General features: G+C 43.3%; 1 protein-coding gene across 7 annotated transcripts in view; it reads right to left on the reverse strand.

Annotated features, from left to right (window-relative positions):
* The window catches only part of BRIP1 (BRCA1 interacting helicase 1), a 294,634-nt gene that overhangs the window by 260,662 nt on the left and 6,397 nt on the right, over positions 1-27,575 (reverse strand). For all 7 annotated transcript variants that reach the window (XM_053274533.1, XM_053274532.1, XM_053274536.1 and 4 more), the window contains exons 4-6: positions 24,817-25,014; positions 20,305-20,432; positions 18,929-19,054 (exon numbers count right to left, since the gene is read on the reverse strand). In XM_053274533.1, coding sequence (XP_053130508.1) covers positions 18,929-19,054; positions 20,305-20,432; positions 24,817-25,014 — 452 coding nt within the window. The remainder of the gene's footprint in view (positions 1-18,928; positions 19,055-20,304; positions 20,433-24,816; positions 25,015-27,575) is intronic.

The raw sequence follows: 27,575 nt of genomic DNA on the forward strand, positions 1-27,575 counted from the left end.
TGCCAGAGGTCCAACCATACTGGACAGGTCTCACCAGAGGAGCCAGACAAAGAGTGCCTCTCCCATCAACAATATGGTGGGACGTAACTTTAATAAATCTATACCGGATCGGTCGTCGCCCGGGTCAACAAGGACCACGCCAGATGCTATAGTCCCTGGACATCTGGTGGCAAGTGGGCAACAGGACTCAGGATCTTCAGCTGAGCAACCAGGGCTGGAGACAGCAAAGTTACTGGAAGAAATGTCGCTTAACTGAAAAAAATATACGAAAAATGCCAACAAGGAAATAATGATCTGCTATTACAAGTCTAGTCCAACTAGAAGAGGTTATTTAAAAAGAATGTACCAAATTTGGAAAGAGAAGCATCCAGACACAGAAATAACAGAACAAAGGCTAGCAGACCAGAGAAGATTCATAATAAGAAATAAAGTATTCACAGGAGTTGAGCTGGAAGAACTGCAAAGAGCAACACAGGCTCAAGATATGGAAGAAGAATTATCACCAACTGAAGAAGTTGCTCAGGCGTAGGTGGAGGAGGTGTTGGAAATCGAGGATGCCACTGTTGCTGAACTGTTTCAAAATCAAAACCAGGCAACCTCCCCTTTGCCTTCACCTCAAAAATCCAAATGCCATTTAACAGAAAAGCAACAAGAACTAAAGCAAAAAATAACTGAGCACATGAACCAAACAACCACCAGGGTTCGACTTCCAGCTCTAAAAACAGTTGCCAAAAAACAACTTGCTCAGGCATTAAAAGATGTCAATGCTGCACTTGCAGAAATAACAACCAATAATTTGCAAGAAACAAACCAACTAATGTACAGTGCAGCAACAATAACAACACAAGAGCTCGGATATAAGATCAGTGGACCTGTAAAAAAAGAAAGCAGTACATCACCTAAATGGAAGATTAGATTAGAAAATAAAATCTCCAGGCTTAGATCAGATGCTAGTAAACTGAAAGATATGAAAGACAAGAAGCTGAAGAATGAAAACACCAAACAGTATCTGATCCAAAAATACCACCTAGATTCAAGGAAAATTAGAGAAGTCCTGGAAATAATAAAGCAGCAAATAACAGCAGGGTCAACAAAGATTAGCAGGTATGAAGCCAGAATCACACAACACAGGCAGAATCTCCAATTCCAGTCGAATCAGAGACGTTTCTACCAAAGCATAGAAGGAGAAACTGCAAGAAACCTAGAAACACCAAATAAAGAAGAAACAGTGCAATTCTGGGGGAAATTATGGGACAATCCAATAGATTATAATAAAAAAGCAGGCTGGATGAAAGAGGTCAAAAAATGTAACCAACAAATGCAAGATCTAATAATAACACCAGAATTAATAAGTGATAGAGCAAAGAAAATTAAAAATTGGACTGCTCCAGGCGACGATGAACTGCATGGCTTTTGGCTTAAACACCTAACAAGCCTTCATAAACAACTATCAAAACAGTTCAATCACATTATGAAAGGCAGTGATATTGAACAATGGCTAACAACTGGGAAAACTCATCTCATCATGAAAGACCCAGCAAAAGGTGCAGTTCCAAGTAATTATAGACCGATCACCTGCCTGCCAACCATGTTCAAATTATTAACTGGAATAATAGCAGATGAAGTGATGCAACACTTATTAACTAACAAACAGCTTTCAGTTGAACAGAAAGGAAATTGCCCGAACACCAGAGGCACAAAAGACCAGCTGCTGATTGACAAAATGATTTTGGAAAACTGCAAGAGAAGAAAAACAAATCTAAGTGTTGCATGGATTGACTACAAGAAAGCCTTCGATTCATTGCCTCACACATGGATACTAAAATGTTTAGAAACAACTGGTGTCAGCAAAAACATTCAGATATTTATTAAAAAAGCAATGAGCATGTGGAGTACACAGTTAACAATCAATGGCGAGGCACTTGGACAGGTTAGCATTAGAAGAGGCATCTTCCAAGGCGACTCACTATCCCCTCTATTGTTTGTAATCGCCATGACCCCACTTTCACAAATACTAAACAAAACAGGTCTCGGATAACAAACATCTAAAACATCAAGTAAAATCAACCATCTGCTGTACATGGACGATCTGAAGTTGTATGGAAAGTCCCAGTCAGTAATCGAATCACTGCTAAACACTGTCCGTATATTCAGTAGCGATATAGCAATGGAGTTTGGACTAGACAAGTGTGCTGCATTAATAATGAAAAGAGGAAAAATAACAAAAACAGAAGGAATAGAACTGCCCAATGGAAGCAAGATCAAGAACCTGGAAGAGAAAGAACCTTACAAATACTTGGGCATTCTCCAGGCTGATAACATCGCACACACTGAAGTTAAAAGAAAAATTGGAAGTGAATACATCAGGAGAGTTAGAAAAATCCTCAAGTCCAAACTCAATGGCAGGAACACCATACAAGCCATAAACACCTGGGCTATACCTGTTATCAGATACACTGCAGGGAAAATAGACTGGACCCAGGCAGAGCTAGAGACGCTGGATCGTAAGACCAGGAAAATCATGACCATCAATCATGCTCTGCAGCCCCGCAGTGATGTAGATAGGCTATACCTCCCTCGCAGCTCAGGTGGAAGAGGAATGCTGCAAGTCCATCAAACAGTAGAGGAGGAGAAAAGAGGCCTTGAAGAATATATCAAGGACAGTGAAGAAGATGCACTTCAAATGGTCAAGAATGAGAAACTATTCAACACCAATGAAACAAAGCAGGCCTACAAGAAAGAACAAGTCAAGAACCGAGCAGAAAAATGGAGAAATAAGCTCCTGCATGGTCAATATTTGCACAATATAAGTGGAAAATCAGACATCACCAAGACCTGGCAATGGCTTAAGAATGGCAACTTGAAGAAAGAAACAGAGGGTTTAATACTGGCTGCACAAGAACAGGCACTAAGAACAAATGCAATAAGAGCAAAAGTAGAAAAATCCACAACAAACAGCAAGTGCCGCCTTTGTAAAGAAGCAGATGAAACAGTGGACCACCTGATCAGCTGTTGTAAGAAGATCGCACAGACTGACTACAAACCAAGGCATGACAAGGTAGCAGAGATGATACAATGGAACATCTGCAAAAAATACAAGCTACCTGTAGCCAAACATTGGTGGGACCATAAAATTGAAAAAGTGGTAGAAAATGAAGATGTAAAAATATTATGGGACTTCCAACTACAAACAGACAAACATCTGCCACACAATACACCAGATATAACTGTAGTCGAGAAGAAAGAAAAACAAGTGAAAATAATCGACATAGCAATACCAGGGGATAGCAGAATAGAAGAAAAAGAAATAGAAAAAATCACCAAATACAAAGATCTACAAATTGAAATTGAAAGGCTGTGGCAGAAAAAGACCAAAATAATCCCAGTGGTCATTGGCGCCCTGGGTGCAGTTCCAAAAGACCTTGAAGAGCACCTCAGCACCATAGGGGCCACAGAAATCACCACCAGCCAATTACAAAAAGCAGCTTTACTAGGAACAGCCTATATTCTGCGACGATATCTATGACAATAAAATTCTGGCATCCCAGGTCCTTGGGAAGGACTCGATGTCTGGATAAAACAAACTAGTCAATAACACCTGTCTGACTGTGTAAACAAGAAATAATTAATAATTTTTAAAAATCACATTCCTCTTTAAAAAAGAATGAATCGAGGGACGAGGGGGACGAGGTCGCAGCTCTGCTTAAAATCATGACGATTCTCATTACGTGAGGTGCTCCCCAGCTGCCCCCTGCCCCACCTAAGGTGACAGGGGCGCCTGGAGGAGGGACTCCATTGATGACCACAGGTGCATGGGAGAACAGGTTCTCCTTCAAGTACATGAATATGAATCTATGGTGACTAAATACTGCTTTTCAACAAAAGTCTCCAAACGCAGCTTACATCGATATAAATGAATAAACAGCATGCCTCCCTGTCCACAAAGGGCTCACAATCTAAAAAAGAAACATAGGACACAGACCAGCAACAGTCACTGGAGGGATGATGTGCCGGGGATGGAGAGGGCCAGTTGCTCTCCCCTTGCTCAAGAAAGAGAATCACTACTTTAAAACAGTGCCTTGTTGCTCAGTTAGTGGGGGACACAGGTCCTGAATCATGCAGGGTTTTAACAACATGCACCACACAGCCAATGGTTTAAAAAAAAAAAAAAAAAAGGTCACTGGTGAAAGTGTTGGTTTGCCAGTGAAATATGGTCCCTGCCTAGTGGCTGTAGTTTTTGCACTAACTGCAGTTTCTAAGAAGTCTTCAAAGCCAGCCCTGAGCATAATGCATGAAAGTAGGAACATAGGAAGCTGCCATATACTGAGTCAGACCATTGGTCCATCTTGCTCAGTATTGTCTTCACAGACAATACTGCAATACGGCTTCTACAAGGTTGCAGGCAGGAATCTCTCTCAGCCCTATCATGGAGAAGCCAGGGAGTGGACTTGAAACTTTCTGCTCTTCATCTCTTCCAGTGCTCACACATCAAGTCTCCCATTCATATGCAACCAGGGCAGACCCTGCTTAGCTAGGTAAGGGGACAAGTCATGCTTGCTACCACCAGACCAGCTCTCCTCCCTTGTCAGTAGCTCCCTTGGAGCTTACCAGAGCATGGATAACTATGGCCAGGCTACCTCTGTCCAGGGAAGGGAGTAGCTGGAATATTAGCTCCAACTGGTGAAAGGCGCTAAAGATAAATAAATTGTGGGCTAGTACATTTTTTGAACTTTTGTGCAGGACTGCCATGATTTTAAATACAATCCTAAACAGCTGTGCTATGTTTACTGAACTATGCCCGTTCTGTTTCAAGCCTTACTTTTCCTGAGCTACCCGCCACTGCTTACACACAAAAGCCTCCCCTTTAAAATCACCAGCCTTTTAAGATAAAAGGTCAGATCTCAACAAAAAACGCAGTGCCCTTTTACTGTTCAATATATATGCAATTGTTTCCAAAAAGGCAAAGCCATTTGCCTCTGGTTCCTCCCACCCCACCCGTTCTCCATTTCTCTCTCGCTTGCTCTCTTTCTGCACAAACCAGACAAGCCTTTTAGGTGAAGAAATACTCTTGGATTGTTATGATGGAAGTACATCCTCTGTATCCATATAACTAAGGAGGATCTCCAAAACAAATTGGTATGTATATATGTTCAAAGGGCTCTGTACATGTTTTTGCTTCTGTAGTATAACCGTTAGCACGCGTTCAAAGGAAAATGTTTGTTAAAGGGCATATTGTCAACACACACTGCCTAGGCACAATGCTCACACACTGTGCATGATCAAAAGGTAATCAGAGGGAAGTGTTTACCCATGATCCCCTCTTCTTCCCTCAGATCCTTTTCTGGCATACAGGCAGAGGGCTCTGGAAAGAAGTGGATCTTCTTTCAATTGCACTGGGAGATGAAGATGCTAAGAAACAATGAGAGCCCTTTCCTACTGCTCAGAAAGGATTCCTCCTGTTTGTTTGTTTGTTTGTAATCCTCTCGAAAATGAGGAAACCTGTGTGGTGCTGGGTGTCCTGCTCACCACCAGAGGGCTGGGGGCACTCACCACTGGCAAGTGGATTTGTAGAAGCCTGTCTGCGGGCTCCACAATATATAGTGTGTCCATGATGTGTGAGGAGTTCCTTAAAAAGCTGCCTTACTGGACCCCTGAATCTCTACTTGTATTAAAATTGAACAAATAAATATTCCAGTGGTTCATGTTTAAAAGCAGAACACACAGCACCAAGCTAGCGAAGTGGGTTGTTAACAATGCTCTGTCGTCTCTCAACAGGACAGCAGCGTAGCCAAAAAGAATTGGGCACTTTGTGATAAAAGGCACGAAGCTTGGTATGCATACAAAAGGTACCCTACGCACTCAGATGGAGATTGGAAGGCATTCCTAATATTCTCAAAAGCAAGTCTCACTGAAATAAGAGGGGCTTATTCCCAGGCAAGTGCTGAACTGAATGAGACTTCCTTCCACAAATACTAGGAATGCCTCCCTATCTCAATTTGAACTGCATGGAGTATCCTTTGTATATATACCAAACTTTGTGCTTTTATCACAAAGGGCACAATTCTAACTCCTAGCGTGACTCCAGCACTGCATCAAAAGAAGAATCGGGAGCGATTTCAATTTGAAGAGTTGATTCTTTGCTTTTTGCTGGCATTAACACAACTTATGTGGCTCAGCTGTTAGGGCTGCAGACACTACGAGTTTAACATGGTTTGGTGTTGAGCTTCATCATCAAAAATCCATCTGTCTAATTAAGTGTAGTCTATTTTCTCTTCTATCTCCTATAGTAAAGGTAAAGTGTGCCGTCAAGTCGATTTCGACTCCTGGCACCCACAGAGCCCTGTGGTCAACCTGAAATAATCAAGTCCTTTATCTGAGGAGATGATTAAGAACTGAATTATAATTAACTTTTTCATTAGTTCAGAGTCACTTTAAACAGATTTTGAAATTTGAGTCCTGTGAACTTTAGAGTTTTGAAAGGGTAACGAGGCTGGCTTATGTCACATATTTTGCTCATATAAGGTTTACACACTACAGTGTTTGCAGAGGAGGCCCTAAATCCTCTGCAATGGTGCCCAAGAGCAAATGAGCTTAACTTAGCAGGCAGTTCACTGCCTCCCTCAAATGTATTGGGTGCTAATAATGCTCCCCAAGATCCAACCACAAGCAGCTCCCTGATAAGTTACCAAGTACACAAGGAATTATTTTGCAATTCCCCCCCTGCTTGTTACCATGGAAAAAACACATGGAGTTATGTAGAGCACCCAAGCCTCATCTTCTTACCACTCCCAGGCCGTAGTTTCTGAGACTTCAGTAGGCACTGCCCACAACGATGCAGCCATACGAAGCCATAGAAACTTGCCTCCCCCCGCCCCCCCAAAAGCTGAATTTTCAAAAAGCTGACACAATCTGCACCCAAACCCACAATCTTTGCTTTGGTGTGTGTGCTGCAGAATCTTAGCATACACCAAGTCTTGGATACAGCAGAGAAACTCCCAATAGTTTTTGTGAACTGCCAGGAGCCTCTGGAGTTAGGCAGCATATAAGTTAAGTTAAGTTAAATTAAATTAAATTAAATAAGGTAGCCAGCCTCAGTTATAAGTGTGTTTTATGCTTTCACTGGCACTGAAGAGAGGGACCAAAGAAGGTGAGCAGGGCAGTTCCTGTCCAAATCTTATCTTAACCAAAAACTGCCAAAGAGATGCTTCTCTGTCTTCAGCACATATTAGTACTGTATACACTGAAAATGTAACGCTTCTGTTCCAAAACACAAGTGAGGTGTGGCTGCAAGCAGGGTCAGCCTGACCACGAGCAAGACTGGGGATAAGGCTGCAGGATTACACTAGTCTACTAGTCTGCGATGAGTGAAAAATATGCCTGACGAGTGAAAAAAGTCCTGAAGAGCAATGTACCAACATGGCTTAATGAGTAAAATATTTTGTCTGGCTGATAAACTGAGCCAACATTTCTTCACCCCTGACTGGGGTGGTCACCTTGGGCACCAATTCTTTGCCATGGGGTGCAGAAAGACTGCCAGAATACAGCAGTGCCAATCATTCTTCCTCTTGTATTACACCCGTGAAATACTGCACAGTGGTGGAAACATGTAATATGTAATCCTGGCCCCCAAAGGGTCTGCACATTTTGTAACCCAAAAGACTTCTTTGCTCAATGCACCTCAGCCCCAAATAAACAGCGAATCGCAGAAGCTGCACTCTCTCTCTTGAATAAGAACTACCTGCCTCATTCATTTCCAACAGGAAATGGTCTCAGACCACATTTCCAATGTAACAGCAACATCTTTTCATCCCGGAAGTGTGGGAGTTTTGCCCCCACAACAGACTGGGAACTCTTCTCTCCACTGTATCTTCAAACCAATGTAGGCTGGTCCTTTGACCCCACCAATGAGCAACCTGTGTGGCTCAATTTAAAGCTGGGGCTCTGCCATTTTCAGCTGGGGGCAGGGGTGTGCCAAAACAGAACTTCGCCCAGGATGCCAAAGACTCTAGGGCTGGCCCTGGGTGCAGGCTGATGAGATCTCCTGCTTCACTGCGCCTCACTGTAGGCCATACCTCTATGAGAGAGCACGTTTTCTCAGCATAATGTATGAGTCAGCCCTCAGAAACAGGAGGTCTGAGTGTGCCCTTGACAAAAATCAGAGTTGTTTGTTTTAAATTTTGTTCTGGTGCACGGTACATGCAATCCTATTTCCCCCCTTAATTGCAGATATTATCTCCAAAGCTTCTTTGGCCTGCTCCTGAGAGCAAGTCCACCAACAGGATTTTCTGGACCCTGTATTAAATTATCATTTATTTATTATGGTCCACAACCAACCAGCAATTACAATAACCAACAGTTAACAGGCAATATATCTTTAAATACTCCAATACTAAATAATAGTGAATAATACTAAGACTACCAACCCACCACCATAATAAAACACGTACCTTTTGTAACCATTTGTTTCCTGATATTACAAGCAATGGCACAAAATTTGGCCACACAGCAGGTAATCTCGGCATTTAATTGTTGAATCTTTATACTGCCTTTCATTAAAATAATCTCAAGGCAGTTTACAGGACATTTAAAACAATATAAAACTATTAAAACTGCACAATAAAAATTACATCTGAATATAAGGAAATACAAATCTAATTAAATGTTTCAAAGACATGTACAATACAACCATAAGATACAAAGCAGCAGCAACTACAAAACACTCATATAAAAGCCCGGGGGTTGGGGAGAGATTTTACTTGCTTTCTAAAACCAGTAATGGACACGGGGAAGGGGATGCCTGCCAGAAGAGCATTGCAAAGTCTGGGGGCAATGACTGAGAAGGCCCTGTCCCACGTGCATGAAAGGCAAGGCGAGCCTCCCTCACTGTCAGCACACGGAGCAGGGCCCCCCCCCCATGATCTTGTTGTGTGGGCAGAAACTCTTGGGAGCAGGCGGTCCCTCAGGTATCCAGGGCCCAAACCGTTAAGGGCTTTAAATAAGGACGCTCGCACCAAATTTATTGCTCCTATTTTAGCCATTTATCCTGGTCACACAGACCAATTTTATTTTGGAAATTATGCGGACCAATTTTAAACCTGTAATTTCAGATAATGTGGCAAAGTTCTGTTTTGTGGCGTCGAAGCTCCATAAAGACTGTATTAGTAATTTGAACAGTTAGTGATTTTTTAAACTTTGAAATTTCCTGATTTTTCTTATTAATGCTATCAATTGTTACTGTTTATTAATCTGGTCTGTGACCGTAATAAATTTACTACAAAACCAGCACCTTGAATTGGACCCAGAAACATATCAGCAGCCAGTGCAACGTAGCTCTTTCAAAATGGTCCCAGCGGGCAGCTCCGGATAACATCCCAGCTGCCGCATTTTGCACTAGTGGAAGTTTCCAAATATTCTTCAAAGCCAGCCCTACATAGAGGGTGTTACAGTAATCCAGCCCTGACGTAACTAAAGTGTGGGTAACTATGGCCAGATCTGCCTTCTCGAGAAAGGGACCAGCTGGCACACCAGCCGAAACCATGCAAAGGCACCCCTGGCCACGGCTTCCCCTCTGAGCTTTCAAATTTGTATTCTGCTCCCTACAATACACACTCTACCCTAGGATCCTGAAGCAAATGGTTAGAAGAGTGGAATACAAATATAAGAAGATTTAAAAGGGATGATGGAGGAAAGGGAACAGCATTTTCCTCCTTAAGGTAGCCTTGCCACCACAGCCATCCTATAGTTTTTATACATTCATACACAAATACAGGCCTATCATGCAGGCACAGAGCCCCTACAAACTGTGTTCTCTCTGCAGGCCAGATCAAGAGGTCTCATTCCCTCATGCCAGTTTGTAATACCACAATTTTGGATCAGGAAAAGCACAGCCACACACAAGTCCAGACCGCCACAAATTTGCCTGCAGTTTTAAAAGCCAGCTTATCTAATAGTCGTTACAGTCGGGTTCATGAAGGGAAGTGGCACTAATAAACGGCTACTTCAAAGCAGGAACAGCCAGCCCTCTGCCTCCGGTGGTGACTTTCTTTTATTCGTGTTTTATAATCCAGGAGCTCATTTAACAAGCTAAAATGCTGCACATATAAATATCACCAAGTTGTGGTTTATATTTGCTAGCCAAATAGGCTCTGAGTGGCCTCAACAATCATGCAATTTTGCTATAATTCATGGGGGAACTTGAAGGTTTGATGTCGTTTCTGAAGGAAGGAATTTGCATCCAAAAACCAACAGCACCCCCTACTGGCCTCTGAAAATTAAGTTCCACACTAGGAGAGCTTCAAAACTGCACAAAGCTTTTCTATACACCAATAAAGTTTATCAGTTATTAAATGAAGGTTTAGGTGCAGGTCCTCTTTTGCTATGCAAGAAAAGATTCTTGGCTACGAGCATTAAATATCACAGTCTGGTTTGTTAGGAGTTTCAAGGTCCTAGACATAAGCAATCCATAGACACAATTTACAGTTAAAACAATACAATGATTTTAAATGCTATTTTTTAAAAAAATCTCGTAGGATGGTAATGAGGATGGATGCCTGGAAAGAAAAGAGAAAGCTGTTTCTGAAACATTTTTTTCATATATTCCTCCTTTTTTCTTCATCCGGCAAGCAATTTTATTGCTTTAATGCACTTTCCCAGATAAGCCAGTATTTGTTATAGAGTAAAGTTTATTCTATAGCAAACTCTGGCTTATCTAGGAAAGTGCATTTATTTGTGTATATTATATACTAACAAAGTGGAAAATACTTTACAATGGTATACAGGATGTTGCAGTAGGAAACAAACAAAAACTTTTCAGCTTCCAGAGGAAGAGTCCACCTTTTCTGAACAACTATTTATAGCTTTTCACATTTCCCTCCCTTAAAAATAATAGTCATGGCAAGAAGCTATGCAAACCACTGAAGGCTCCACAGTTTGACCACTCTAAAACTTATTCAGTACCCACTGGTTTCTAACATGTATTGTCCACACACACTCAAGAGTGTCTTTCTCTGCCATTACAGAGTTTTTTTCTTTTTAGAAAATGAAAGCTGAAATTAGCAAGAATCAGGATTCTGCACTCATTACCATATTCTGTGTATTCCCTGAGTTTATGCAGAATCAAGGAAAACTCACAGCTCTGCAAAAGCATCCTTAAAGAGCACTAATGTCCACATGGCCTGTCGTAGTTAAGTACATGTAATTGAAACAATTCCAAGTTCTTCTCCTATTTACCTGCCTCAATTTTCCTCTCCTTCCTCTGTTGTTTCCCTTGTGTTGATTTCCAGATTGGGAGCCCCTTGGGGCAGAGATCTGTCCCCCCATTCTTTGTAAAGTGTTACATATAAAATATAAACCTGACTTAGCTTACCCCAAGAATTGCTTTGCCTTTATTTTACCTGCATTTTTTAAAAGCACTGCCAGCCAACCTATAGTGCTTTCCTTCCTGGCTGCAAAAGTTAAAGCAGCCAGGGAGGAGGAAGAGAGAAAGCTACGGTTCGAGAGACAATCATTCATCCCACACTTCCAGTGCTCCCAGTATGTTTTGTATTCCAATCAATACGCCTACACTGTGTTAAACAAAACAGATTTACGCAAGTGAGAGTTCAGTAGGTGTGTCATATATTATTAAAAGTTTATACATTGATTTACAGGGCCAGATTTTTCTGCTGACATGCTTTCAGTGAAGGAAAAAAATCAATGGAGTTACCCTGGCAGACAATCTGACCCATTTGCATTTAATGGAGTTCTGAAATTAGTCGGTACTTAAGGAAACAGCTTTCACTTGGAACACTGTTAAACGGCAAATCATAAATCTCTTTAAATTGTTTAAAAGGCTTTTGCTAAATGGTTTTAAGAGCTCGCAGGATTCTAGTGAAATGAGCAAGAATATAATGCAGTATTGTCAGAGAAATAATCCTTCCATGGTTTTCCTTAACTTTAACACACCAATGATGGTTCCCACATGCATCTAACTTTGCTTGCTCACTCTGTATTTGAGGACTCTCAGCCAAATCTGTGAGTGGTCTCCACTGAAAAGCATGGCATTTGAGTTGAGGTTGGCCGATAGGAACATTTTCTCTCTCCTGTTGGGCCAGGCACTGAGGTCTAGTGAATCACTGCTATCTGGTGAGGGTAAAATCCCCCATCCTTGGAGCTGCACAAATAGGTGGGGCAGTTTAACAGCAATCTCCACCTTCAACAGTTCTTCACCCAACTGACAGTTTTGTTTCCCATACTCTCTGCATTAGCATACAGACACCAGAGACCGGGATTATCACGCTTCCCCTGTTTTTCCGGGGCTGTCTGAATACCGTAGCCCTCTCCACTGTCCTGCTTCAGCACTTGTCACTTATATTCTTGTCCCTAGTTCTTGGCTTCATACTTGATTGATGAACACTGCAGCGCATTGCAGATGAACATAGCTGCAAGTTGGAAGATCAAGGTAGGAGATGAGCAAGGGTAAAGGTAACTGAAGGAAAACTTTCTCCTCATGCTTAGAATGCCCTCCAATTAGTCACCTATGTAGACTGAGTGGCAGACCACAAAGAACTGAGGAGAAGATGGCAAGGCACGTGCCCTCTAGTGAGCAAGAAGGAGCAGAGTTACCAACAAAAGGAGAGGAGAAAAAAAGCTTGGAATGTTCTCAGTAAGAGCCTCCATGCAAGCTCAAAGCCCAGTTGTGTGAAGGACAGAGACCACTAAGAAGGATCTGTATTACAATTGTATTGATAATGTTTTATGTTTTTCTAATTTATAATGACTTTTTGAAGATGCAAGTTTCTAGTCCTCATGATTGAGAAGTGTCGATCGGTCAATACCTGGTAGCTACTAAATAAAACTGTCGGTGGTCAAGGGGCAGAGTCTTCAGAGCTCTGCGGGGTTTGGTCCCAGGTTCAAATGCTCCATTTTCCACTCATGTGCAGCATTGATGCCCCTCTTTCCCTGATCTGAAGCAAACCACAGTTTGCTCTTTCATCCAAACTAGCAAATTATGCATTGAGCTTGCCCCGCAAGCTAGGACCAGAATCCAGGGGTTTGATCATGGTTTGCACAATATGCACAAACCAGTTGGCCAGTTCAGGAGAAGCAAGCCACTGTTTGCCTCAAACTGGGGAGGAAATCATTGGGCGGAAGGGGACGAGGGAAGAAATGCACAAACCTAAAGGTTCAGTCAAACTCATCCACATTAAAAAAAAAACATTGCTTGATGTTACATCTGAGTGCTCTCTCTCATTCTCTCTTTTAGAAATGCAGGACAAAATTTCAGACGGAAGACACTCAGATTTAAAAAATAATAATTTGTACATCATTGTAAAGTTTGAGATGAGATATTAGGCTATTCTAGAGTTTGAAGGGAATGGGTTTACCTTCAGCCACTACTTGTGAAGCAATTTGGCTGAAGGAATCCCTATTGATTTCCCATCCACATCAACTCTACTGCGGTAGGAGGACACTAACTATAAGCAACTTAATTGTACAGTCACTGATTTTCAGTTAGACACTTACAACCACCACAAAAATCAATACAAGTCCCCCAACTTATTAAGTCATCCTGGCAGCTGAGGTCATTAACTCGCAGCATAAAAAGTAAAAGCACTGACTTGTGTCAGTGATACTCTAAGGCAGAGTTTCTCAACGTGTGGGTCCCCAGATGTAATTGGACTTCAACTCCCATAATTCCAAACCAAAGGCCACTGGGGCTGGGGATTATGGGAGTTGAAGTCCAATAACACCCACACGTTGAGAAACCTTGCTCTAAGGGTTTTCCTGTTCTTATAACCCCTTCAAGAGGAGAGGCAGGAAGCTTTCCTCTATGAATCAAGGGCTGGCCAAGCACAGCCAGAGGCAAGATGCCTCCAAATCCCAGTTGCAGGGGAGCCATGGCAGCAGGAGAGAGGGCCTGCCCTCCGCTCTTGCCTGTGGGCTCCCCAGAGGCATCTGGTGGGCCACTGTGTGAAACAGGATGCTGGACTAGATGGGCCTTCTTGGGCCTGATCCAGCAGGGCTGTTCTTATGTTCACAGAAGCAAATGAGGCACCTCTCTGTGGTAGAAAAATTCTAGGGCCACCTTTCTTAGCTCTGCAGGTATCTGACAGAGAGAGCCGCTGTCTGCGGTTTTGAAAGAAGAGCACAGGGCGTGATATCATCCCATTCCTCCAGGGCATGTAATCAAGAGCCTATCGGGACAAGTATTTATTCTAGCTTAATGTGGAGCAAATCAGTGAGATAGTTACATAGGAAGCTGCCATATACTGAGTCAGACCATTGGTCTATTTAGCTCAGTATTGTCTTCACAGACTGGCAGCGGCTTCTCCAATGTTGCAGGCAGGAGTCTCTCTCAGCCCTGTCTTGGAGATGCTGCCAGGGAGGAAACTTGGAACCTTCTGCTCTTCCCAGAGCTGTTCCATCCCCTAAGAGGGGAATCTCTTCCGGTGCTCACACTTCTAGTCTCCCATTCATATGCAACCAGGACGGACCCTGCTTAGCTAAGGGGACAAGTCATGTTGCTACCACAAGACCAGCTCTTCTTCCCTTGGAGTTTATGTTACTGATACTAAAAATGGAATGAATAAATACCCTGGTCATTCCCTGCACCCCACACCCAGAGTTTGTTTTACTAAGGTGCCGATAGCAGGCAGCTCTCATCCCACACACACACCCCCGCTTCAATCTCTTCTCCATCTCAAGTCAAGGAGGCTGTGGAGGTTCTGATCTAGTGCACGAAGTCAGTAACAGACTGGATGTGGATGAACAAACTGAGGTTTAAACTACGCAAGACAGAAATACTCTGGGTCAGTAGACCAAACAATACAGGGAAAGGGATTAACCTTGTTTTGAACAGCATTTCCCATTTAATCAAGACCTTTCTGTTGAAGCAGGCATTAATCAGTTCATGAGGCTGGGATTTCACAGAAATGAAAAAAGAAAAAAAAGATAAAGGATTTTTTAAACCACTTCTGGGAGAAGCAGCATCCAATGGTAAAAAGAAAGCTTTGGAAATCCACAGCAAAATCAAAGCATACTTGAGACAATAGTCTTTTTTTTTTTAAGGTACAGATTGATTTCCAGCTTTTTTGTTTGAATCAAAACCACAAGGTATTTTAGAAGATAAAAAAATATAGACGTCAAAAAGAATTCACCCCCCATTTAAAATCACAATAAAATCAAGAGTACGCAGTCAAAAGAGTCACAAGCAGCACTGTAACAGACAAGATCCACACATCAACCAAATGAGCACTACCGTGTAGGGATGTGCATGAATTATGTATGATTCAGGCACCAATTCGAAGGGCAGTTGGGGCACCTTAAGAGCAAGGACAGCAGGTCCGCACCAGCTCCTCTGCTGCTCACCACAGCTTCCTGCTGCAGCAACACGCTCCCCAGCACCCCTCACGACGAGGGTGCTGGGATAATCAGGCTAGCCAAATACCGTCAAAAACATTTCAACTAAATGCCCGAAGACCAGCAAAGCACTAGCATGGCAAGGGATTTCAAAAGAACAGGTGCTACAATTCTGAAGAAAAAGCCAGCTTCGCTTCTGAATGCTAGGATCACCAAGCCAGGTCACTCACCCATCCAAATGCAAACCAGGACAGACTCTGCTTAACAAAGGGGGCAACTCATCTATGTGCAGAATTGGCTTTGTTCTGGGTGGCACTATCAAGGCAAAATGCATGCACATGCATTTAGAGCGGGACTTTCCTAATTCAAACAGAGCAGGATCTAAAACGAACTGAGCAGACATTAAAAAAAACAAACTTGTGAGTGCACAAATGTGCACACACCTTAGATGGAAAAGTGCATGTTGGCTACCACAAGACCAGCTCTCCTCCCTATGGCTGTGGAATTTAGAGCATCATTTTTGTAAGCCCAAGGGGAAGTAGCTTCCTCATATTGTGAGAGTGCTGAAAACAGTTTGAGAGGTTTCTCTCCTCATAAGGTACATAATTCCTTTTACAAGTCTTGCTGTCACAAGCAAATTTTGCAGGTTTGTTAAGCAACAGAAAAATCAGCCAAGCCACTTAATCCCAGTTAACAGCAGGAGGAGTGGACACACTACAAATTCCTCTTTCAAACCACTTTTGATTCCTCTTTCAAACCACTTTCAGCTCTCAGACATCCACACACACCCTCCTGTTTTGGACACACGGTCATTTCAGAATTCCTGCCCTTTTGGTTAAATGTTGTTGTGAGTCGCCCAGAGACTGAAGTTTGGGGCGGCATACAAATTTGATAAATAAATAAAACAACAATAAATGACACACACTCCATCTGAAAGCAAAGACTCAGGACCACATACAAAGTGATTAACATTTCCAGACTGCACAGCAATCACTGTTATCAGAAATCCACATTCTTTTATATAGAGACTTACTAATAGTATTGAACATTACGCAGAGTACTAACCACTATCCGAGTCACGGCACCAAATTGATGTGGGTTGAATTCCTATACAGAACCAGAGCTTTGGGCTCCCTCTCAGAAACATGCACACACACACACACACACACACACACACACACACACACACAAACAGAGGCTCGTCTTGTGTATTTCACAGAACAAAGGACTAAACAAAGAAAACTTCATATGAATCCCAAAGAATTTTATAGCATTTTAAATATGTCAGCCATAAACTCAGTTAAGAAAGTAGTTTAAACAGAACAACCTTATCACAGTTATCTATGAAAACAACCTGTAATTCTATATTACCTTTCCACATCACAATCTTATAACTTACTGGTGCTTTTCAAGCATTTTTCTTTTTGTTGTTGTTAACAACCTCCAACAAAAATCCTTTTACGTATTTCCTTCTAGGTTTTTTTTTTCCTTTTGTCTGCAATTCCCATATGCATTCCTTCAAAACTCCATTTTCTTTCCTCTTTTCCAACTCAAGTAGTTGAAGAGAGATAGAAAAAAGAAAAAGAGAACAAAAGCAGCCTTTTGTTCAGAGAAACTTTTGCAGCTAGGACAGTTATCTTTTGGCTTCGTGACAACAGGACAGTAGCAGCAAGATTTTTATTTTTATTTTTTTTTGCAACACACGGGCAAAGCCTGGAAGCAACTTGGAAACAGAACACAGAGAGAGAAATGGTTTTTGCAAAAGACAATCATTCTTCCTTCCTTAACACTTATAAAACAGAGGCAAGTGCAAAAGGATGTTATTTTCGGAGTCAGGAGGCCTCTGACTCGAGTTCATAGTGGCCAAACTTTCATACAAAGGCATTTCAAAACATGTTTTCTAAGAGCACTCTTTGCTCCCATGATAATCACCCAATTTTTCAACACACACTCCAAAGGTGTACATGAAATCCGTTCAGATTTTGTGTACTTGCTATTTCTGCTACCCATAGCCCCCCCTTTGAGTATTTCTGACTCAAAGCCGCCCCTCCTTGGGCTCTTGGCTTAAGTCACTCCTTCCCAGGCAGCCCTACTTCGGCTGTGGGGTGTTTTTTTTGTTTTTGTTTTGTCTCTCTCTCTTTCCCCCTTCTCGAGCTGAAAGATTAAACCGCCCCTGCTTGGACTTTTTGGCTTAAATTGCCCCCCCCCCCCCGGGATTTTGGCTTTCTCCCCTCTCGGGATTTTGGCTTAAATTTGCCCCTGCGTGGGCAGCCCTTCTTCGGCTGTAGGATTTCCCCCCTTTTCTCGGGCTGAAAATTGCCCCTCCCTGGGCTTTCCCCCCCCTTTGCCCCTCTCGGGCTGAGGAGAACCAAAAGACGTCTTTGGATTTCACTCTCTCACTCACTCACTCTCTCTGTTCACACTTTCATTCACTCTTGCCTCGATTCCCAGATGTGGCGCGTTGTGACGACTGGCGCATCCCGGGCCCATGAGAATCCTCCACAGACAAAATGCTGTGAGGCACGCTGGATCTCATTGTCCCGTGATGGGTCAGACTGTCCACCCAGAGTCACATCCGACGAGTCACGGCACTATTTGGTGCCGTGACTCGTCGGATGTGACTCTGGGTGGACAGTCTCTGAATTCACATCAATAGTATTGAACAGTTTATCCTTTTTAAATAGTTAAGGGGGGAAAGGACAAGATATTCAATGTGCAGTTATGGAAAATCTCAGTTGTGCAAAAGAAAAAACAGAAAAATAGAAACACCATGTCATCGAGGTTACTCGGCGTAACTGCAAGGAAACTCAAGAAAGAAAGAGCACAGGAGAAGAGCATTATTTACATTTACATTTATATCCCGCTCTTCCTCCAAGGAGCCCAGAGCGGTGTACTACATACTTGAGTTTCTCTTTCACAACAACCCTGTGAAGTAGGTTAGGCTCAGAGAGAAGTGACTGGCCCAGAGTCACCCAGCTAGCTGAATGGGGATTTGAACTCAGATCGACCTGGTCCTGGTCCAGCACTCTGACCACTACACGACACTGGCTCTCATTTCATTTCATCATCTCATACTCTCATGAGCATGCTTTCAGTAAGAGGATGTCTTGCCCACAAAGGTTCCTAGAGTATACAATGAGGTAACAGCATTTTGGCTTATAGCAGCAGTCATGGAGAAGTCAGGGAAATCAGTTCATGACACTGGGCTTTCATGTTCTACAACAGCATAATTCTTCACCTTCTGAATTCAGAGCTGAATCAGAATCAAGCTTTATTACGGTCGGAGACCAGCATAAAATTCCACATTAAATGAAGATCATACTGGAGAAAAGTTCCATGTTGATAGAGGTGATTGCAAGTATGATGATAGCTATTGTGAAAAGGCTAAAATTTAAAATGATTACAATTTAAAAAGGAACAAGCTACTAAAAAGGAACAAGCTACTAAGAAACTAAAACCACTAAACATACTTTTCCACAATAAAATGCACAGAAAAGATAGAAGGGGAATTTAAATAGTAGTAGTAATATAGCTGAAAATGACTTCCTATGTGGTAAAAAGCTAGGAATTCAGAGCTTGCAATACTTACTGTTTTGAGAGAGAAAGCTGCCGGTTTTTCGGTGTGCACAGTCAATTCTCCATCTTTGCGCTGCTGATACACCTCCAAAGCATCAACAAACTGCACTCCTTTGGTTAGTCGATGTCGTTTTCTAGCCTGTAGAAAACACACAAACACGTGAACTCAGGAGAAGGTAAAGGATATACGCAGAAACTGACTACACCAAGTAGTCAAAATAATTAGAGCACCTGCTTGCCTGCAGAAGGTCCCAGGTTCAGTCCCTGGCAGCATCTCCAGGTAGGGCTGGGAAAGACCCCTGCCTGGAACCCTGGAGGCAATGTAGACAATATGACGCTAGATGGACCAGTGGTCTAACTCGATATAAGGTCGCTTCCTATGTTTCTCTGATTCTGAAACTTTCTACATTTAGAGAATTCCTGCCACATCAATTAGTCATGGGAACACTAAGGAGGATTTGAGGGCAACTTCTAGGGCACACACTGTTGACATATGACATTGACCAAGCTTTCTGGTTCTCAACATCATTCTGTACAGACTGAGAGAGTGTCCCAGGATGCAACTCTGTGTCTGTGCAGAGTAGGCAAAGATCAGCAGCAGTGGGCAAGATGTCTTTCAGAAAAGGTTTGCCTGTTGTTATTGATTTTGTCAAAAAACAAACAAACCTGACAAGCTTTTTAGGAACCCCACGGTTCCCCAGAATGCAATAGTTACTTATGCTAACAGGGAAACTACCATATTCTTTTCCACCCTAGAATTCTCTGTACACTCAGACTCTCTGGGTGAATGACATATTATACAACTCACAAGGAAAATATATTTTTCTTAAAGTCAGATTACTTGCCTATGTTTATGCAGATAATTTCTCTCTTTTACCCCACCTGTCTAATTAGCAAGGCTTGGCACTTGTTTTAAACAATGGGTTTTTAAAAAAATAAAGCAATCTCTTATGCAACAAGCACTTTTACCCACAGAATTCTGGTGCTGAGTTCTTATATTTTTTAAAATATCAAAACAGAACATATTTCAGGATATTGGTGATTCACAAATATGTTTACACTTAAGAAACTGACCAATCAGATTAAAAGGCCAATGACTAATATATGAAAACATCTTTAAGGAGAGAACAGCCTTGAGAAAAAGTACTTTAACGTTAATGTGTAGCAGTAATTAACTTCTATGGAATGCCCTTCTGAAAATTCTAATTTAATAAATGAGATTCTTTGTGAGAAACAGCAACAGTTTTAAAAAAGCAGTTAATGTAAGTTGTGACACAATTCAGCCAATCTGTAGATTTTTAATTGACCTGTTGGTGGATAAATGAAGGAGGAGGCAGCCTCCTACAAATGAAGTCTAGATGGCTTTTATTAACAGTCAGGTTTCCTTACCTCCTGGTCCGTTTCTAGCAAACGGATCCTCTTCCTATCTACTTTAAAATCATCGTCTTCTCCTTTATGGAAAGATGCCCGCTTCTTTGCAGATAGTTTTGATGAGAGAGTGATTTTTGAGTTCTCCTCTGCAAAAGGAAGAAATAAAATTAGATTGATATGGAAAAAAATATGACGTTCTATATACATCTTACACTTGGATTAGTTTATTATTACTGTTTGGGGCTGTATGTATATATTTTTCTGATCAGTGACAATAAATAAACTGAACTGAACAGAAAAACAGGTTGCTCACCTGGAACTGATGCTCTGGTAGTGATCTGCTGACATCCACATCAGTTATAGGTGAGCAACCTGTTTATTTGGGGAGTGATCCATTGAATCCGTTAGAATGAGTGTTTAATTTGCTCCTTATGGAGAAGGAAGCAGTAGTGTCATTGTATCAGCTTCTTAAGAAAACCTCTCCCAAAATTCGCCTCCGCTGCAGAACCCAAGTCAATGGCACAGTGCTTTACGAAGGGCTGTTCCAAAGACCAGGTTGCAGCCCTACAAATGTCCCGAAAGGATATGCCAGATAAATGAGCCACTGAGGCACCGTAAGCTCTGGTTGAATGTGCCTTGATGGATTTAGGCAAATGAACTTTCTGTAAGTTTTATGTCAGTGGGACAACCTCTGCCTGGACAAGGCCTGACCCAGAGACCTAACACAGAAGAGCCCTTTGGACATCCAGGGCATGCAGGGCCTTTTCAAGAGCCATACTCGGAGAACTGAAGAAAGTAGGTAGCATAATGTCTTGGTTTATGTGAAAATCTGTCACAATCTTCGGTAGGAAGGCAATGTCAGGTCGTAGCAACACCTTATCTGGGTAGAAGCATGCATAAGGCACATCCATCCTCAGGGCTGTAAGCTCACTCACCCTGCAGGCAGTTGTACATAAGAACAGGCTTTCTGGATCAGGCCCAAGAAGGCCCATCTAGTCCAGCATCCTGTTTCACACAGCGGCCCACCAGATGCCTCTGGGAAGCCCACAGACAAGAGGTGAGGGCAGGCCCTCTCTCCTGCTGTTGCTCCCCTGCAACTGGGATTTCAGGGGCATCTTGCCTTTGAGGCTGGAGGTGGCCTATAGCCCTCCGACTAGTAGCCCGTGAGAGACCTCTCCTCCATGAAGTGATCCAAACCCCTCTTAAAGCCGTCCAGGTTGTTGGCTTTCACCACATCTTGTGGCAGAGAGTTCCACAAGTTGACTATGCGCTGTGTGGAAAAGTACTCACATTTGTTGGTCCTACATTTTCTGGCAATCAATTTCATGGGATCTCATTACAATTCCATTGTAATTGCCACCAAGAAGGCAGTCTTCAGAGAAACCACTTTCAGGCTAGCTGTAGCCAGGGGCTCAAAGGGCATGCCTGTTAGAACTGAGAGGATCAAGGATATACTCCACTGATCCAGTGGCTGTCTAGACTGGGCTGAAGCTTTAGCCCTCGAGCCATCCCCCTTAGAAGACTATAGTACCACCTCCTTAGATGGACCTGGGAGACGCTTAAAAGTCTTTTTATCTGTTTTCTTCTCTAAGCTTTGAGGGTCATCCATTACCATTGTCCGGATTCCATATCCAAAGCCAAAACTAACAGTCCGATCTTTCACAAAACATAGTCTTAAGCAGTACGAAAGCCAAAATTGCTGGGGAAAAACCTATCTTTTTTTTTTTTAACTCAGAAAGCAAGGAACCAGTACGAGGAGCCATTGTGACCGAGGAACTGATCGCTATGGCGGTTGCAAAGGAATCTGTTTACGAACTTGAGGTCCAGAATAGCTCTCCACTCCCGGTTCTTTTTGGGAACTAGGAACAGGATGGAGTAGACCCCCTTCCCCCGTTCCTCCAGAGGGACAGGTTCGATCGCCCGAATGGAGAGAAGGTGAGAAACGGCCTCCATCATCAGTCGGTGTTTGGATTCCTTGCGGGACCTTGGGCATGGTAGGAATCGGTCTGGGGGTTGCGCGGCAAACTCCAGGGAGTACCCGGATGCAACTGTCTGTAGGATCCATGAGTCGGTACAAGTCTGAGCCCAGGCTTGTGCAAAGTCTCCCAGCCTGCCCCCCACCAGAGAAGGAGCTTGAACTTGGTGGAGAGGAGCCTGAGGCCAGTCATTGAGTCTGATTGCGCCTGAAGCCGGGCTTGGCAGGCTGGTTAGCTTGCTGGGTTTTTTGAAATGAATTGTCCCGAAAGGAAGACTGATTCTTAGTCCAATTCGACCTGTCAGGCCTATTCTGGCGAAAACGAAATGAAGATTTATATCCCTTAAAACCGGAAGCGCTTGAAGCGAAGGGCCGCCGATCCTGGCGCTGAGATGCCACAGCTGATGGCATTGCCTTCTTCGTTTGAATCAATATGGGTTCCAGCACTTCACCAAAGAGCTTGCCCCCTTTAAACGCTGAATTAGCAAGATTAGTCCGAGACTTATGGTTGACTTTCCAATTTTTCAGCCATAAGTGATGTCTTACAGTAACATCTGATGCTAGGGCCCTAGCAGACAACTGGGCAGTGTCCAGGGAAGAATCCACCATGAACTTGACTGCCTTCCCCAATTTATTCAGACCCTGACGGAGAGCGGACAGCTCCGGGGGAACCAGGGGAGTAAGGTCCCTGACCCAGAGGACAGCAGCCCTAGCAAAAATGGAAGTAGCACTAGAGGCCCTAAGGGAAAGTGCTGTCGCCCCGTGAGACCTGCGGAGCGCAGCGTCGCACTTCTTGTCCTCCACATTCTTTAAAGTATCCTCCCCCTCCTTAGGAAGCACCGCCCCCGTGACGAGGGAGGCCACCTCAGCGTCAACCAGAGGCACCTTCAACTTATTCATGAGCATGGTACTGGAACTGTACATGCGCCTCACTGCGGGGGGGGGGGGGGCCTTCCCCTCGGTAGGCCTATCCCATTCACTCTGAAACATGTCCAAAAACAATTGGGGACATGGGACGGCAATCTCTTGGGAGTGCAAAGAGGGGAGAACAATAGGATCTACAGTGCCCTCGGGCACGGGTTGGGACCCCACTTCCCATTGCAACGTCTTCCTGACCTTGTGCAGGAGGACGGGAAGTCAGCCTGGGGAAATAGGCGGTAGTTGGATTGTTGAGCAGCAGCAGGCTCATCCTCATCCCCAGAAAGCTCCCTTTCCTCCCGGTCCGAATTGGAGGCTTCAGAGGGAGCGGGGAACTCTTCACGGGTGGGGGGGCACACACACCCCGGCAGCCGACAAAACGTTCCAGGAACAGAAAGGCAGGGCGGGCAGTCCACCAGCAAGAGCGGGAGAGGACTGTGGGGCTGCTCGGCTCGCACCAGAAGGCGCTGACAAAATGGCGGGCGCCTGGATTTGCGCGGGAAAGGACGGGGCGGAGAGCGGCGCAGGAACAGGGAGACGCAGCCAGGGGAGCTTTTGGAACTCCTCGGCCACTACGCACCTCAATAAGGCGGCGAATTTGGGAGGGATGTCGTCGTCCTCCTCGTCCCCGCCTGACCCAGGAGGAGAAGCGGCAGCCACCGCCCCAGAACAATATCGCTTGGCGGGAGGGGCTGACTGGTAATCCCCCGCGCCCAGTGACCCCCCCGCAAACGCCAACTGCTCACCTGCCAGGTCTGCCCTTTCCACGGACGCGCTACAACACCGGAGGGTCGGTGTTTGCAGCAGCTTCACCCCCACCATCCTGGAGGAGCTCTCCCAGGGTAGAGCTATGGGGCGCAGCCGGACCATCAGCCGATCTGGTCATGGCTAACTCCTTTGCCCGCCTCTTAGCCTTCTTAGCGGCTTTGGCAGTCTTTCGGACCCAAGAGGAGGGTGCGGGAGCAGAGGCCGCTACCCACTGGGCCTGGCACACTGAGTACGCCACCGAGTCCTCGGAGAGAGAGGGAGACACCTCTCTCTCACCACGCTGAGTCTCTGTAGCCATTAGAGGACACCTCGGAGCTGCGTGAGAGGACTGAAAACTCTCACTTTTCCCCCTTAAAAAAAAAAACTCCCTGCTAACCTTCCCTAGTGCCGAGGGAGAGGAAGAAGTAGGCAGAAACTCAAATAGAGTAGATACAGACGGATCAACGATGAAAACAGCCCTTCTGGAGCGAGACAGGGTGAAGAACTGGGGTTCCAGGGGATTGCCCCCCCTCCTGAGATGAGCCAAAGCTCTTGACTGGCCCTGTCTAGGAGCAGGAGGTCGAGACAACCCAGCATCCTTTGCGGATACAACCCTCCTCTGAGGGAAAATGAAGTGCTGGTGCTTCCTCCAGCCTTAAATAGCCACATGAGGCGGGGCGCAAGTGCTGAAAGGAGCTGTGGTATTCCACACTGACAGGCTTCAGCGCAGGCACAGAACCCCATTCGAATGGATTCAATGGATCATGCCCCAGATCTATACATCTTATTCAGCAGCTCCTCATAAGCCTCCCCTTGAGGGGTATAAATGCTAGATAAGCCCTTAGAGGCTCCCCAAAGAAGACTGTCACATGAAGATATTTGAAAGTTACCTGTCTCTCGCAAGGTGGCTCCACTGTTCACGGGTGTCCCTGTTCCACTGATGATGAAGGAAGAAGTAGTGCCTGGGTTTACTGCTGCACTACTCTGGTCCTCAGTGCTAGTCTCAGCATGGCAGCTACAGCGACACTGCATTGAGGTCTCTGGCTTTTTGCATTCCTTGGAGCATGAAGAGTCATCAAGTGGCATTTCTGCTTGGCAAGGGAAAAGACCAAGAATTAATTTTAAAAACTTAACAGATGCAAAAGAAAGAGGTGGTCTTACCCTACCAGACTTAAGGTTGTATTTTGATGCTGTTTGTTTGACGTGGTTAAAAGAATGGATAACATTAAGAAATTCTAGAATACTTGATCTGGAGGGATTTGACAGAAGGTTTGGATGGCACTCCTATTTGTGGTATGACAAAAGTAAAGTACATAAAGCTTTTCTCAACGACTATATAAGAAGGAGTTTAATGAGAGTTTGGGTAAAATATAAAAAATGGTTGGAACCTAAAACTCCGCTATGGTTATCCCCAATTGAAGCTTTAGTACGTAAAGAGGTAAATATGCAATCACGATGGGGTACTTATAGGCATTTGTTATGTTTTCAAGAAAAGGACTGTAAGTTAAAAAGTTTAATTGAAGTACAAAATTGGGTCAGTAATTGGTTTCAGTACCATCAGTTAAATAAAGTTTATAAGAAAGATCTTAACGTTGGATCTGAGGATCAGACGTTGAGATTTGAGAAGGAGCTGTGTGAAAATGACGAAAAATTAGTTTCCAAAATGTATAAGCTCTTGCTTATGGAGGAGACAAGAGATGAAGTGGTTAAAATGACTATGGTAAAATGGGCTCAAGATGTGGGCTATAATATAGAAATGGCAGCCTGGGAAAAATTATGGAAAACTGATTTAAAGTTCACTGCATGTTATCTTTTAAAAGAAAATTATTATAAAATGATGTATAGGTGGTATAACACCAAAAAAAAAAAAAAAAGGCATTAATGTATAAAAATTGACATTTCCTAAGAAGCCAGAATCCTTCCTGCTGGGAATAACGCAAGGAGTGTTTTCTACAACCAATTTAACATTCTTTATGTACGCTACTACAGCGGCCAGAATAATATATGTGCAGAAATGGAAGAGTAATGAACTGCCTTCAAAAGAAGATTGGCTGATACAAATTTTGGAATATGCGGAGATGGCAAAACCCACAGTACTGATAAGAGATCAAAATTTGGAATGTTTTAAAGAAGATTGGAAACCATTTTTATTATACTTAAAGAACTATTTCCCTAATATTGATTTTACAACAGGGTTTGAAATTTAGTAATAACAGCAGGTTGGGCAGATCAAAATCGAGTTTGTAAGGTTTAAGATATATGTTTTGAATTACTATTATAGCAAGGATTAATTCTATAGTTGGTGATTCACAAGGAGGTGTGAGCGGGAAGTCAATATTTGTTTAATGTGATGTGAATGTTAAGATATTGTTAAAATCAATAAAAATTTAAACATGAAGTGGCATTTCTGCAGGGTAAAGCCGAGAAGATGTTTATCTTTTCTTTAAAATGCAGCTGCAAGACAGAACTATATTTTCCTACTGATTTGAGGGGTACTGATATCTAATAGTAGCTTTGTCAAAAGTCTAGCGGACTGAGACCTCTCTGTTTATTAATGGCAAGCTGTTGAAAATCCAGATCATATAACCCACAGCTATGGGCCCTTTCATTTATTAGCACACAGGATTACAAACCCTCATTGCACAATAGGACAAAGTCTCATTACACAATAGGAATTCATCACAACCCTGAGCAATATACATGAAGCTGCATGAATACCGTGTTTCCCCCCAAGCCTGGGTGCCAATTCACTGAAAAGCATTGCATTTGAATCTGAAATTTGTTATATGAAAGTTCAATTTCTGGTGTTATATGAATGATGTTCATTCACACATGCAAGTCACTAAGGGTGTGCAGTCTCAGTTTGATTGCAAACTGGGCCGGTTCGAGTGGTTCAATCACAAACAGCTTTGTACTGTTTTGAACTGGTTCGTTGAACCAACCAGCCCTGCCACTCGGTCGACCTGGTTCGCATACCTGCGGTTCAGTCTGAATTCGGACCGAACCGTACCAAACAGTACGCGCACACCCCTACAAGCCACCACTGAATGCTGCAGTGACAAGCAAGCACATGTGAATGAGCCTCAAATGTTGAGTTGGCAACACAACTGCAACATTTAATCAATTAATGAATTCAAAAATATTTTGGTAGACTAAAACGGTGCCCCCTCCCCAATTAATTGGATGGCAGATTTTTAATCTTTAATTTTTAACACACATTCTTATAAAAATAAGAGATGTTAAGCATCAACACAGAAGAGGCATTCCCTCCTGCTCTCACACTAAGAAGATGCCTGTTGCAACTTACGTGTGTATCACCTAGGAAAAGTATGATATTTTTCTTAGAACTCTTTTGTTTTTCATATGCAGAACGAAAATCAACTAAAATTTGTTTTGTCGGGGATAGCCCTAGCGGGCAAGTAATAAGGGTGCAATCATGAACCAGCCCACAGTTATACATCACTGTAAGTTCAGACCTTATTTGACCTTCTCATCCATGTCACACAGGGTCTGTTCCACTCAGATCATAATTCCTTAATGACAGAACTCAATAATGAATAAATGACAGTCAACAACTATTTGAATAATTTACAGACCCAGAAAAGCAGACATTATCCAGTTCATTGCGCTGCATAATGTCAGGCAGCTG

The sequence above is a fragment of the Hemicordylus capensis genome, chromosome 12 (genome assembly GCF_027244095.1).
Source record: "Hemicordylus capensis ecotype Gifberg chromosome 12, rHemCap1.1.pri, whole genome shotgun sequence".
Classification (NCBI taxonomy): Eukaryota; Metazoa; Chordata; class Lepidosauria; order Squamata; family Cordylidae; genus Hemicordylus; species Hemicordylus capensis.